The sequence below is a fragment of the Sphaerodactylus townsendi genome, unplaced genomic scaffold (genome assembly GCF_021028975.2).
Source record: "Sphaerodactylus townsendi isolate TG3544 unplaced genomic scaffold, MPM_Stown_v2.3 scaffold_33, whole genome shotgun sequence".
Lineage (NCBI taxonomy): Eukaryota > Metazoa > Chordata > Lepidosauria > Squamata > Sphaerodactylidae > Sphaerodactylus > Sphaerodactylus townsendi.
Genome location: NW_025950506.1, coordinates 189,478 through 204,436, shown reverse-complemented (window position 1 = coordinate 204,436; position 14,959 = coordinate 189,478). Strand labels below are relative to the sequence as shown.

At 48.7% G+C, this 14,959-nt stretch overlaps 1 protein-coding gene across 1 annotated transcript in view; it reads right to left on the bottom strand.

The window, feature by feature from the left end:
• Positions 1 to 1,650: 1,650 nt before the first annotated feature.
• LOC125425365 (lysosomal acid glucosylceramidase-like) overlaps positions 1,651 to 14,959 on the bottom strand; it is a 45,247-nt gene continuing 31,938 nt past the window's right edge. The window contains exons 6-11 of the mRNA XM_048482979.1: positions 12,458 to 12,630; positions 9,063 to 9,300; positions 7,122 to 7,346; positions 5,026 to 5,189; positions 4,280 to 4,396; positions 1,651 to 2,094 (exon numbers count right to left, since the gene is read on the bottom strand). Coding sequence (XP_048338936.1) covers positions 1,959 to 2,094; positions 4,280 to 4,396; positions 5,026 to 5,189; positions 7,122 to 7,346; positions 9,063 to 9,300; positions 12,458 to 12,630 — 1,053 coding nt within the window. The 3' untranslated portion in view covers positions 1,651 to 1,958. The remainder of the gene's footprint in view (positions 2,095 to 4,279; positions 4,397 to 5,025; positions 5,190 to 7,121; positions 7,347 to 9,062; positions 9,301 to 12,457; positions 12,631 to 14,959) is intronic.

The window sequence follows — 14,959 nt, the reverse complement described above, 5'->3', positions numbered from 1 at the left end:
GCAATTTTGTATTTTTGGAAGCTTTGTGTTCACAGCTGTTTTAGGTAGAAGTGCACTTAGGAGCAGCAGTGGCGTAGGAGGTTAAGAGCTCGTGTATCTAATCTGGAGGAACCGGGTTTGATTCCCTGCTCTGCTGCCTGAGCGGTGGAGGCTTATCTGGGGGATTCAGATTAGCCTGTGCACTCCCATACACGCCAGCTGGGTGACCTTGGGCTAGTCACAGCTTCTCGGAGCTCTCTCAGCCCCACCTACCTCACAGGGAGTTTGTTGTGAGGGGGGAAGGGCAAGGAGAATGTAAGCCCCTTTGAGTCTCCTGCAGGAGAGAAAGGGGGGGATATACATCCAAACTCCTCCTCCTCCTCCTCCTCCTCCTCACTCCTCTCTCTTTCTCCTCCTCCTCCTCCTTCCTTCTTCCTTCTTCCTGCTTTCTTCTTCTTCTTCTTCTTCTTCTTCTTCTTCTTCTTCTTCTTCTTCTTCTTCTTCTTCTTCTTCTTCTTCTTCTTCTTGATTCACTTTTCAATTCACTTAGGTAAATGAGCTGGTAAGTATAGAACTGTGTGTGTGTGTTTGTGTTTTTTGTTAATTGTTCGGCAGCCTATTCCCAGCCTACCCTCGCTCCCACGCCAAACAGGACAATTCTGTTCCCCAAGAAACACTATTTCTGGTGCCCTTGCTTGGCCAGGACAGGGTGGGAGAGTCACAATCAAGGCTTAACAGTTCAAATAAAAGGTTTATTGTTTAGGAGAATGGAGACCCGAACTCCTCCCAGGGTCTGTCTAAAATAAAGTACTTGCTTGAGTGGAACAAACTTGAAGCTATAGACTTGATTCTTTCTTGGTTCTTTCAAGAAAGTCCACTTTTTGTCTTTGTTTTCTTTAGGTTCCTTGAGTCTTTTATCTGGATACTATTCTCTGTTAACCTTAACTTTATGCTCTCTATACACCTTGGACGTGACAAATACTGCTGCCTTCCAACTCCCTAGGCACCTTGAACTGACTGCCTGCCTGACTAAACAGGGGGATTACTGGGTAATAAAGGAAGACTGCCTCTTGGGAAACTTCCTAAAGGGACAGGGGCTAACTAAAATTCCTTCCCTTTGAAGGAACTAAACCATGCTAGCTATAGGCAGAGGTGGGATCCAGCAGGTTCTCACAGGTTCCCGAGAGTAGGTTACTCATTATTTGTGTGTGCCGAGAGGGGGTTACTAACTGGTGATTTTGCCACGTGGTCTTTGCCTTAGTTACGCCCCTCCTCTCACTCTCAGCATGATAAGCGCGCAGAACTGGGAAGCTTGATCTAGCAGTGAGGTGCACCGGCAGTGCAGTGGCATGGCCTATAACGCGCCTCGCGCGCATTCCAAGTTTCCCGCCCAAGGACTCCGCGCATGGCGTGCTGCGTCCTGGCCACAGCCCGCCCAGGAATGCCTGGCCGAGGATGCCCGGCCGCCCTCGTAGCCTCCACCTCAGCCCCATTGGCGCTACATCACAGTTTGAATCCCACCAGCATGGGAACCTGTTACTAAAATTTTTGGATCCCACCACTGGCTATAGGGGGAACTGATACTTAATAGGGGAAATAATAAAGGCTTCTATGGGGGCATGACAAGGACGCCAAAGAAAAGCCGAGGACAAATAGGTTTCTAGAAAAATGTTTATTCTATGAAAATGTCTGAAGACTGGAGGAAACTCTGAGCCAACGAGGAGGACACGGAGAGTGATGATAGATTAACGCTGACTAACCAGGGGGAAGCGGGCAGGGAGGACGGGGCACCCTGAGAATATTTACTGTGCCAATTCTGGTCACGATGGCATTTTGGGGTTTTGGGCACCCCTTCTCGACCACCTCGTCCTGGTTCATGCAGGCCTTTCTGTTCACAGACCCCTCCGCAGGACCCTGGCCCCAAATCTACCCAGCAGTGTTAACCCTTCTTGAGTGAAGCAAACATTTTAGCGCCGTGGTTATCTGGAGCTGGGCTGCTCCGCTTCGCCCGCGGGCCGTTTCCACAGGTAGGTCTGGATGGAATCTGCAGTCGCCACAGCCGGGATGTAGCCCACGCCGGGATCGGTGATGCCAAAAGGTACGTCTTTGGGGGACCTAGGAAAAAGAACAGAAGGGGATCAGCCGGCAGTGAAAAAATGCCGAGGCTCAGATACAGGTTGATACATCTGGTTGTGAGAAAAGGGTTACCTTGGCAAGAAGTAAAACTTGCTTTTAATACACTGTTTTTCTTTACCAAAAGGAATTTCAAAGGGGTTTGCCCAGTGGTGGAATCCCAAAAATGTTAATAACAGGTTCCGAAGGTGGTGGGATTCAAACAGTGGCGGCGCCGCACACACGCACCTCCAGTCCCTCCAGGGAGCTGCAGTGGCGTAGTGACTAAGAGCAGTGGCTAAGAGCAGGTGCACTCTGATCTGGAGGAACCGGGTTTGATTCCCAGCTCTGCCGCCTGAGCTGTGGAGGCTTATCTGGGGAATTCAGATTAGCCTGTTCACTCCCACACATGCCAGCTGGGTGACCTTGGGCTAGTCACAGCTTCTCGGAGCTCTCTCAGCCCCACCCACCTCACAGGGTGTTTGTTGTGAGGGGGGAAGGGCAAGGAGATTGTACGCCCCTTTGAGTCTCCTAAAGCAGAGAAAGGGGGATATAAATCCAAACTCCTCCTCCTCCTCGTCCTCGTCCTCCGCCTCCGCCTCCGCCTCCGCCTCCGCCTCCGCCTCCGCCTCCGCCTCCGCCTCTTCTTCTTCTTCTTCTTCTTCTTCTTCTTCTTCTTCTTCTTCTTCTTCTTCTTCTTCTTCTTCTTCTTCTTCTTCTTCTTCTTCTTCTTCTTCTTCTTCTTCTTCTTCTTCTTCTTCTTCTTCTTCTTCTTCTTCTTTAGTAACCCCTTCTTGGCACTCAGAAAAAATTAGTAACCACTTCTAGAGAAGTGGAGAGAACTGGTTGGATCCCACCTCTGGGTTTACCGAAAAGGATCTCAAATCACCTTCCTTGCCCCCCCTCCCCCCCGCAAAAATAACAGGGTGCTATTGCAGAATAAGAGTTTGGGTTTATGCCCCATCTTTCTCTCCTGTAAGGAGACTCAAAGTTACTTGCAAACTCCTTTCCCTTTCTCTCCTCACAACAGACACCTTGTGAGGTAGGTTGGGGTGGGAGAGTTCCAAGAGAACTGCGACTAGCCAAAGAAGAAGAAGAAAGAAGAGGAGGAAGAGGAGTTTGAATTTATATATTTTATCTTCTATAAGGAGATTCAAGGCAGTTTACAAGCTCCGCACGTCTCCCCACAACCAGTGGCAGAGATATAAGGGGGTGGGGCGGGGCACCATGCACCGGGCTTATTGGAGTTCACAAGCTAATCTGGTTCACCAGATAAGTCTGCACAACTCAAATGGCAGAGCAGGGAATCAAACACGATTCTCCAGATTAGAGTGCACGTGCTCTTAACAACTACACCACGCTAGCTTTCCCTTGTTTCTGTATTGACAACTAGTATGGATAAACGGATTATGCTGACAGCTGCTAGGTTTGCACGCTGTATAGTTAATAAGTTAATCGGGAATTTCCAATAGCTGGATTGTACTGATGTAGAATAGTTTTAGTTTTATGGTTTATGATTTTATCCTGTCAATCGAGTTTTTAATATATTGTCGAAGGCTTTCACGGCCGGAATCACTGGGGTGCTGTGTGGTTTCATAAACCAACCTGGACACAGAATATTATTTGAAAACACAGAAATTCTGGACCACTCTGACAACCACTACGTCAGACTACACAGAGAAGCCATTGAAATTCACAAGCACATGGACAATTTCAACAGGAAGGAAGAAACTATGAAAATGAACAGAATTTGGCTGCCAGTGTTGAAAAACTCTAGAATCAAGACAGTGACTGATCAGCTCCACAGAAACACAGGACAACTATAGACTATAGCACTCAAAGGGAACAAAGACCACGATACTTCTATTCAGATCCATTCACCTATTGACCTTGCTAGCGTCATTGTTACTCCCATGCTACAGACTTCTCTGTGACTCACATGCCAGGCTACTCTATTCAGATGGCCTCACCTTTTCACCTCACAGTATATATACTCCACTTGCTTTCCATACCTACCATCAGATCCTCTGAAGATGCCAGCCACAGATGCAGGCGAAACGCCAGGAGAGAACGCTGCTAGAACACGGCCATACAGCCCGGAAACCACACAGCACCCCAGAGTTTTTAATATTTTGATACCTTTCCGGACTGGTCAAATGACCGTAATAAACAAACATAACACACTCACCTGTTCAAGACCACCACAGCTGCCGAACCGTCCGGGCGCAGGAAAGCCGAATATTCTAAGCCGTTCCATCTGCTGCTCTGGATGCCAATGCGTTGAGTCCCCTCTGGGAGGAACTTACTATATGAGCAGAACAGCAAATCAATGAAGGGCGGGATCCCACAACCACAACTATGGGGGATTTGCTATGATGGGGATTTGAGATTTTGCTTCACCCCTGAAAACACCAGCCTCCAATGACAGTGGACAAAGGTGGGACAGAAATATTCTAATGAATTGATCAATACATTTTTGCCTTGCTGGCTTTAGAGAGATATTAGGAGGCCATATTCCCTCTATCTCTGCAAACAAAGAACTCAAGCAGTGTGTTTGGATACGTAGGCCACAGAAGAAAGGGCAATTCAGATCCAGGAAGGGAGAAAATAAGAGTCCAAGGACACCTTGAAGACTTCTTCCGTCACAAAGTTTTGCGAGATGGAACTCACTGACTTAAGACTCTGGACCAATTAATGCCAGGAATTCTGGGAATTGTAGTTCCCAGAATGTCTTCGGGGAGAAGAAAGGGGAGGAATAAGAATGAGGAGGTGAACTGAGTGTTCCTTCCTTCCTTCCTTCCTTCCTTCCTTCCTTCCTTCCTTCCTTCCTTCCTTCCTTCCTTCCTTGCCCCATTAGTAGCCCTCCTGTGGAGTGAGGGTGGCCAAAGTCCCAAATTCCGGCCCTGATGCTGCCAGACAGCAAAAGGGTCTCACCTGAAATGGGCCATGTGGTAGAACATGGGCTGCTTGTAGAAGACATCGTTGGCTGCGTCAACAATAATCGGGCTGTCCACGTAGTTCCTGCTCCAGTTGGGGCCTCCTTCCATGTCCAGAACCAGGTTCCAGTCCGTCCAGCCTGTGACATAGTTGTTGAGATTCTGCAAAATCAAGAGACCGTGAAGCAACCAGTCCCAAACTTTGCTTGGGTGCCACAAGAAAATGCATTGAGGTGAATCCAAAAAGGTGTTTGTATTTGCAAGGGTCTGTCACAGTTCAGCTATTAAGGCGTTAACTGTCTGCATGTAAAGAAGCTACTGAGGTTACTGTTCTATGACTTGGTCCATGGATTAGCCATTGGTCAGTCAGACCACCATTGCTTACATGTTAGCAAGCATGTATATCTAAAGTTATAAAGTTATCTGTTTATTTCGTTCACAGTGTAAGCGCAGAAGAGAAAAATATATTTTTCTCTTCCTAGTCATGCCCCGGATGGCAGCAGCCATAATCCGCTAAGCGAGAAACCACGTAGGCTCTCTGCCCTGTCTATTAGCATTCGGCCCAATGGAATTCATAGTGTCATTAAAAGACCCCTTTTGTTTTAAATCATGCTAAAGAATGCAGGCATCCCAATGATAAAGAAAACAACCCCTCTCCTCTGCCTAGAGACAAACCCTCCCTGGCACCAAGGTTCTGAGATACTCCATAGTTTCTTTTGTTTAGGTTAAGTCAGGGTCATAAAGGCACATTCAGATAAGAAAGCAGGAACATGCGAGGAACAGGATGTCAATAGTGTGAAATATGCTAAATCAGGTCAAACAACGGATGTAAATCTCTGCATGTTTTGGGAACATTAAGAACATCTCCTGGCCTATTGGCATATTGATGACTTAATTGTGACACTTAGGCTGTACTTCTAGTTGCACCAATTGGTCATTTGATCTCTTTCGATGTACTCTGGCTTGTACCCTTTATAAGCCCTTGGTTTTTGACCAGTTGGGCGCGACTCTCCTGATTCTAGCGCAGCCCCTGTTGGGCTGAATAAAATTATTTCTTTAATTTTATTCTTTTGTCGGTTTGGCTCATTTGCCTCTGGGTCTGTACCCCCGAACCTGCGGTAACAACAGCCCATGTTCAGAGTCATGAGGCGAGATAGCCGATAGAAAGCAATACGTAGATTGTAATTACTGCTGTAAATATGTAACAGAGTAGTACAGTGGTGGCGAACCTTTGGCACTCCAGATGTTATGGACTACAATTCCCATCAGCTCATGCCAGCATGGCCAATTGACCATGCTGGCAGGGGCTGATGGGAATTGTAGTCCATAACATCTGGAGTGCCAAAGGTTCGCCACCACGGGAGTAGTACAGCATTTGTTCTTTTATTCCTTGTAACCCTTCCTTTAAGCTAGTAAACTATTTTTTATGCAAAAACCCTGTTTCCCCGAATATAAGACATCCCCTAAAAATAAGACATAGTAGAGGTTTTGCTGAAGTGCGAAATATAAGGCATTCCCCAAAAGTAAGACATAGCAAAGTTTTTGTTTGGAAGCATGCCTGACGAACAGAACACAGAAAAATAAGACATCCCCTGGAAATAAGACATAGCCCATTTTGGGGAGCAAAAATTAGTATAAGACTCTGTCTTATATTCGGGGAAACACGGAAGCAATTCAAAGTGTCTCTGGCTATCTTCTTTTCCATACGAGACTGCTTCCGCATCTCTGCTACTAAGTATCTCTGTTGAATATATTTATCTTCAAAAAGCTCCGTAGTGGAGACCCAGAAGATAGCAGTGTGGACTCTATGGTTTCACATTCCTGATGAGTTTCCTTCCTTCCCTAATACTTCCCCTTGTATGGCCCACTCCCAAATCTCAAGGAATTCCCCAACCAAGTGCCAGTTACAAAAGCAATTACAATTTGCAGCGGTTAACAAAGACTGCAGGCGGTCTCTGATGCTGAAAATTGGGTTCTTCTGCCAAAGTTGACATATCTCTCCACCAGGTTTTTATGCCATAAAATCTCCATGACCCAAAGAAAGACATAGCCCCAGAGCCAGAGTTTACTTATCCCCAGCTGCAGAAAGCTTACCGCAAGAATACTGTGGCTGTACTTGCTGCCACGGTCCCAACCTCCAAGCACCACGCGGGGCTCCCAAAAGTAGGAGCCAGTAGAGGCTTCGGTGGAGATGAGATAGTACTCGGGGAAGAGGTGATGGGTGATGGGCAGGGTCAAGTCGATGGGGGCCAGGAAATCCAAATACCAGTGGATGCCAATGCCGTTAATATACTGAGCGGCTGCAGGGTCTTTGAGAACCTAGAAACAAGCAGAGTGCTGATGTTACAGCTGCTGGCCAATACGTCCTTTGTGTCGGGGCCTTGCTCAGGTCTAGGAGTTGACATTTCATTACGGGGAGGTAAAGTTACGAGATGTTCCGCTGATGATTAGGAATCTCCTCATTTTGAAGGGGTGTTCTGAAGATGGCTAAACTAGCGGTTCTTTTGCAAAAATTTGGGATTGGGGCCGCTCACAAGCAAATGGCCGGGCAGGAGATGGTTTATTTGCGTCCCTTTCACGGCACCCTCCAGGGTGAGGGAGAAAATGCTTGCTGTTGCCCAGGGAGGCCCCTTTTCCTTAATTTTTTCTTTTTTGCAGGTTGCGTTTGCGTAGCTACGCAGGTGCAGCTGGTCTTATTGTGGTGCAATTGGTATGGCTCTCTCTCTCTCTCTGTGTGTGTGTGTGGGGGGGGTTATCTCTGCATGCCTGTGTAGCTACGCATGTTTTGCCGGTAATGAAGAAAAGAGAAGTGTCTCTGTGTGAAGGTTTGAAAGCAACCCAGATTAGTTCCATGGGTTCCAACTGGTCGGGAGTGCTTTGGTTGTGTGTTCCTGCATGGCAGGGGGTTGAACTTGAAGGCCCTTGGGGGTCTCTTCCAACTCTGTGATTCTGTGGTGCCTCCACGGGATGCATTTTGACGGGTAAACAAGAAAATGGGTTCCTTTATCACGGCTTCAATCCATTAGTCATTTGCTGTGCGGAATCGGCCATAGTAACGTTCCAAATTAATTCATTATTTTACATATGTGGGATACGGGGCCTCTAAGGGCACAAAATATGCCGTCCGTGAGCATATGTCCTCCCTTACACCACCCAGTGTGGTGTAGTGGTTAAGAGCAGGTGGATTCTAATCTGGAGAACTGGGTTTGATTCCCCACTCCTCCACCTGAAGAAGAAGAAGAAGAAGAAGAAGAAGAAGAAGAAGAAGAAGAAGAAGAAGAAGAAGAAGAAGAAGAAGAAGAAGAAGAAGAAGAAGAAGAAGAAGGAGGAGGAGGAGGAGGAGGAGGAGGAGGAGGAGGAGGGAGGAGGAGGGAGGAGGGAGGAGGGAGGAGGAGGGAGGAGGAGGAGGGAGGGAGGAGGAGGGAGGAGGGAGGAGGAGGAGGAGTGAGGAGGAGGAGGAGGAGTTTGGATTTATATCCCCCCTTTCTCTCCTGTAGGAGACTCAAAGGGGCTTACAATCTCCTTGCCCTTCCCCCCTCACAACAAACACCCTGTGAGGTAGGTGGGGCTGAGAGAGCTCCGAAAAGCTGTGATTAGCCCAGCTGGCATGTGTGGGAGAGTACAGGCTAATCTGAATTCCTCAGATAAGCCTCCACAACTCAAGCGCCAGAGCGGGGAATCAAACCCGGTTCCTCCAGATCAGAGTGCACCTGCTCTTAGCCACTGCTCTTAGCCACTATGCCACTGCTGCTCTGAGTAGCAGAGGCTTGTCTGGTTCACCAGATGAGTTTCCCTGCTCCTCCGCATGAAGCCTGTTGGGTGACCTTGGGCTGGTCACAGTTCTCTCAGAACTCTCTCAGCCCCACCTACCTCACAAGGTGTTTGTTGAGGGAAGAAGGAGGGAAAGGAGCTTGTCAGCCACCTTGAGTCTCCTTACAGGAGAGAAAGGTGGGATATAAATCTTTTTTCACGTTCTTTATTCCTTTTGAACCCTAACCAGTGACACGGGGGCTCTTCCGGGATCGGCATACTCACCACTTTGGCCCAGTACGGCAGCATGATTCTCTGATCATCGAGAATTATGAGCTCGATGCCCTTGTAAGAGCTGTTGGCCAAGGCTGGCCCCAAGTCTTGGGAAATGAAATCCCGCTGGTGCTCCGGGGAGAAGCCCAGGCACTGGAGCGGGTAGAAGACGATGTCTCCAGCCGTCGGCTCGTTCCCGGCGGTGACTGCCCAGAAAGTCAGGTTGTACTTGGCGTATTCGTCCAAGAACCTGTAAGCAGGGAAATGGTGGGTGAGAGACGGAGCTCAGAGTGGGCTTTAGGCAGAATGAGGAAATAAGATACTTGGGGAAACCCCCCAAACATGGTATGAAGGCAACACCCACCTCCCCTTTTCTCTGTCCTCACATCAGTGGTGGGATCCAAAAATTTTAGTAACAGGTTCCCATGGTGGTGGGATTCAAACTGTGGCGTAGCGCCAATGGGGCTGGGTGGGGCACGACGGGGGTAGGGCATTCCTGGGTGGGGTTGTGGCAAGGATGCAGCCACTGCGCTGGTCCTTGGACGGGAAACGAATGCACGCAGGCGCAGGCTGCCACGCACGCCGGCACACCTCCTGCTAGACTGCTTCCAGTTCTGCGCGCTACTGCTGAGAGGAGGGGCGTAACGAAGGCCAAAATCACGTGGCAAAATCACCGATTAGTAACCCCCTCTTGGCGCACACATATAATTAGTAACCTACTCTAGGGAACCTGTGAGAACCTGCTGGATCCCACCTCTGCCTCACATCTAATATTCAAGGGCATGGTTCCCTAACATGGTACCTGCAAGAGGCGTATCTAGGGAAAATGTAGCCCGGTGCAAAATTTGAGGTATGCCCTGGTATGGGCAGCTGCCCTCCCCCACCATGACCAAAAAACTTTTTTGCATTAGGTCTTGAAGTCCATGCATGGACCCGGGGGAGGGAGGAGGGGCCTGCGGGCAATTTCCCACCCCCAGGTGACTAAATGGCTGCAGCCTGGGGACATTTGACCCATTGTCCCGCTGGGTGATACGCCCCTGTCTACAAGCACCCAGGTGGCCAGCAGACTTTCCCTTGGTGCCCCCGGAGCTTTTCAGAAAGTGGGTGGGGCCATTGTAAGGCGGGCCTTGTTGGCTGCCCTCATTCAAAGGACAGGTGTCCATTGGTGGGACAGGAGGGCTGTTTCATTGGTGGAGAGCAATTGTTTCATTGCTCATTGGTGGAACAGGGGTGTAAGGAAGAGGATCTTCCCAGGGGGTATAAGGAAGAGGATATTCCATTTGGTCCCGCCCCCTCTGGTAGTGGCAGCAGTTTTCGGGCGGCTCCAGCCATTTCCTCTCGGCATGGCAAAAGGGCTCCCCAGTCTCAAAAAGTCGGAGACCTCTGTTCAAAGATATGCTGCTCCTAAATATGGAGTTTCTATACCTATTACAGGTGGATTTTGCATAGGGCAAATATAACGAGTGCAGTCTGCTATATAAACCATCTCTGAAAGAAGGCGTGGAAGCAACCCGGATTGTTTCTGTGAGCTCCAGCTGCTGCCTGTGTCACCCCCATGCTCAGAATGGGTTGACCCAGAAAGGGGTGGAGACTCAAAGCAGCAAGAGGCTGCAGAGCTCATGTAGTTTGGAGGAGACGAGGCTACCAGACTCGGACCTTGGTTGTATAAGCCCTTAACACCTTGTTAAGGTAACTGCAATGTTGTTGGGAACTACTGGGAAGGTAGTTGCTTATTTTTGCTATGTTGTAAATGTTGGAGTTTATTGTTTCAGGGTTTCTTTTTTGTGGTTGTAATGGGTGAGAGTTCTCCTGGAAACCTTCCTCATGTTGAATCCTGTTCACCAAGCCCTTGGAGTCTTCAGGAGCCCACCCCCTTGCAAAGAAGAATTGGACTTGGCAGTATCAGCAGACTGTAAATATAAGGACTTGAAAATGCAACCTGAACAGGGCCTTGATGTTAAATGTTGATGTTTGATGTTATATGTTAAGAAAGCAAACCATTTTGTTTTGTTTTTTTAAATTTGTTGTTGCAAACTCATTCCAAGTTTTGCCCCACAGAACCCACAGGTAGAGGTGACACCTGCACGGCACGCGTGTGAAAGGGAAAAAGGAAAACGGGTTCCTTTATCACAACTGCTGTGCGGAATTGACCACAGTTAGCGAGAATGACTTTGCTGGATCAGAACAGATGTCCGTTTGTTCCAGCTTCCTGTTTTTAACACCGGGGAGTTGGATACTTCCAAGAAACCCATATGGTGGGCAGGAAGTAAACAACTACCCTCTGTTCTGCATTGATAGGCACAAGGGGCATGCTGCCCAGGGGGACCTATGGGGTCAAATGTCTCTGGGCTGTGGCCATTTTATCATGGGGGGGGAAATCCCCCCAGGCCCCTCCTCCTTCCCCTGGGTCCATACACGGACTTCAAGACCTGGTGCAAAAAAAGTTGTTTGATGGTGGTAGGGGAGGGTGGCTACCCATACTGAGGTGGGGGGGGGCTCAGAGTTTGCACCGGGCTACATTTTCCCTAGATACGCCTCTGATAGGCATTCAGAGGTAGACTGCCTTTGAACAGGGAGGTGCAATTCTTATCTATCCGAAACCACTCCTTGTAAAAGTTACTTGCTCATTCAGTCCAGAGATGAATCTCCTGGGCTCTGCCTACTGAATCTAAGCCGACTATTCCAGTTTCCAGGTGGCATAAAAAGAGAGCTTCTCCGAGATGCGGAAATAGCCGTTGGGCAGAGGTGGGATCCAGCAGGTTCTCACCAGTTCCCGAGAGTGGGTTCCTAATTATCTGTGTGTGCCGAGAGGGGGTGACTAATTGGGTCTGCTTTTCCGTTAGAAATTCCATTAGGGCCAAAAATCATAAAGTCCCGTTGTTTCCTATGTGGCTGGTCAGCGAAGGTAGAAAACGGGATCATTCTCCCTGTTGGGCTGTTTTAAAAACATGTTTTAGAAATACGGTCAAGTTCCTCGTTTAAGGAAAGTATCCTTCTTTTGATTTCTAGAAACAAAATTAAGTATTTACTTGAGAAGTATTAAAAGCCGCTTTGACAGGTCATCGATTAGAGGGAGAAGTCGATCAAGTTTCTGTTGGCATGCACTTACGATGGGACTTTGCCAATGAAGTTTTCTAAATGATGGGACAGAAGAAAGACACCAGCTGGAAATTAGGAACTTTTTTTTTACAGTAAGAGTTTTTGACAGTAACAGAGAAATTATTAATGCCCCGCCCAGATCCTCGGGAATGTCCCCTTGTCGTGCCCCGCCCAGCCCCATTGGCGCTACGCCACTGTTTGAATCCCACCACCATGGGAACCTGTGACTAGAATTTTTTGGATCCCACCACTGCCGTTGGGGATGCCAATAGTGGTCACAACCCGGCACCCGTTTTAAGCACTGTTACCTGATGAAATAGTTGGCCCAGGTCTTGTGGTACTTGTCCCCCGGTTTCCCCTTCAGGGTCCCACGGCCCGTCATGGCTCCGTTGGTTTTCATCCAGGTCGGTGAGGTCCAGGGGCTGGCGTAGAGGGAAATGGGCTTTGGAGCCACAGCTTGGGCTTGCTGAAGAATAGGGATCTGGGGTGGGGGGGGGAGGTCTTGGTCATTAGCATGAACTGAAGTGCAGTCATCTGGTCTATAGGGCGACCCTTAATTTACCAGCACTCCCCCGTCCCCAAACAAGAAGTCACATCTGAGTTATGGCGGCCCCTAGTGGCAGTTTATCCATCCATCCATCCATCCATCCATCCATCCATCCATCCATCCATCCATCCATCCATCCATCCATCCATCCATCCATCCATCCATCCATCCATCCATCCATCCATCCATCCATCCATCCATCCATCCATCCATCCATCCATCCAATCCATCCAATCCATCCCATCCATCCATCCCATCCATCCATCCATCCATCCATCCATCCATCCATCCATCCATCCATCCATCCATCCATCCATCCATCCATCCATCCATCCGTCCATCATCCATCCGACCCCCATCCATCCGTCCATCATCCATCCGTCCATCCGTCCGTCCGTCCAGTAGTCCGTCCGTCCGTCCATTCCATCCATCCGTCCGTCCATCCAAGTCCTGTCCGTCCTATCCGTCCATCCGTCCGATCCAAGTCTATCCGTCCATCCGTCCGTCCATCCATCCATCCTGTCTGTCTGTCTATCTGTCATGTCTATCTATCTATCTATCTATCTAATGAAGCCTATTCTGTCCATCTATCTATCTGTATCTATTCCTATCTATCATTATCTATTCTGTCTTGGTCGTATCTGTATTCTATCTATCCTATCTATTCATCTAATACTATCTATCTGTCTTAATCTATCTATTCATCTTGGCTTTTATATGCCGCCTCTTGTCGGGGGCTCCGGTGGGTGCTGGCAACTACAGTCTGATAAGCTTGGTCATAGGAAATGCTAACTAAGGCAACCTTGAAGGCAGTTGTAGGAACAATAAAGACTAAATATACATGGAAGCATGATGGGAAATAATATAATAAGTGGCGATCCCGGACAACCCTCCTTTTTTTTTTAAAGAGAATCACTCTCCCTTAAGAGGGAGTGAACGGCAGTGAGGTCCATTAGATGACAGAAGGCCCAGATGTAAGGAGCCAACAAAAGGGGAGGGGGCACCATCAGCAGCTGGACCACTCAAGCGCCTGGTAAGCGGAACAAGCTCCGATCTTGCAGGCCCTGTGAAACTCACCGAGATCCCGCAGGGCCTGGACAGCTGGAGGGAGAGCGTTCCACCAGGCCGGGGCCAGAGCCGTAAAGGCCCTGGCCCGCGTGGAGGCCAGCTGCATCGTTGAGGGGCCAGGGACCACCAGTAGATTGGCCTCCACTGAACGAAGAGGCCGTACAGGGTCATATGGGGTGATGCGGTCTCGTAGGTAAGTTTGAAGGTAAGACATGTTCAGAGGTGGTTTGCCATTGCCTGCCTCCTCCACCTCGTGAGCCTGCCATTCCTGGGGGTCTCCCATCCAGGTACGGACCAGGTTTGACCCTGATTAGCTTTTGAGATCTGAGAAGATCAGGCTAGCCGGTGCTATACAGGCTGGGCAGGTGTTAAATAATGATAGTGAGTAGAGTTCGGCACTTTGGCTTGTGGCTGGAATGCTGGCAAGCATTTTCATTAGCTAGCAGATCTAGGGTGTCGTGCGGTTGCCAGCTTCCAGGCGGGGCCTGGAGATCCCCCAGGGAAGAAAAAAAGCTGCGTTTGAGGTTCAAAAGGATTTTGAGCATGGTGTACTCTAATCAGGAGAACCGGGTTTGATCCCCTACTCTGCCACTTGAGCTGTGGAGGCTTATCTGGTGAACTAGATTAGCTTGTGCACTCCAACGCATGCCAGCTGGGTGACCTTGGGCTAGTCACAGTTCTTTGGAGTTCTCTCAGCCCCACCCACCTCACAGGGTGTTTGTTGGGGTGGGGGAGGGAAAGGAGCTTCTAAGCCCCTTTGAGTCTCCTTACAGGAGAGAAAGGGGGGATATAAATCCAAACTCCTTCTCCTCCTCCTCCTCCTCCTTCTCCTCCTCCTCTTTCTTCTTCTTCTTCTTCTTCTTCTTCTTCTTCTTCTTCTTCTTCTTCTTCTTCTTCTTCTTCTTCTTCTTCTTCTTCTTCTTCTTCTTCTTCTTCTTCTTCTTCTTCTTCTTCTTCGGCATTATACTCCCCTCCACAAACCCCACCCTCCCCAGATTCTGTCCCCGATTCCCAAGAATTTCCTAACCCAGAATTGGCAGCCGTTTGTGTGGAAAGAGCTTTTTACAGCCAAGGCTTCCATTTTAGGTTTTATGTAAGTGGATTTTGCTTGACCCAGCTGTTTCTAAAGGTCTTTGAGCCCATTTTCAGCTCTGTTTATAACAGCATGCTAACTGCTATAACAAGAATTTGAATG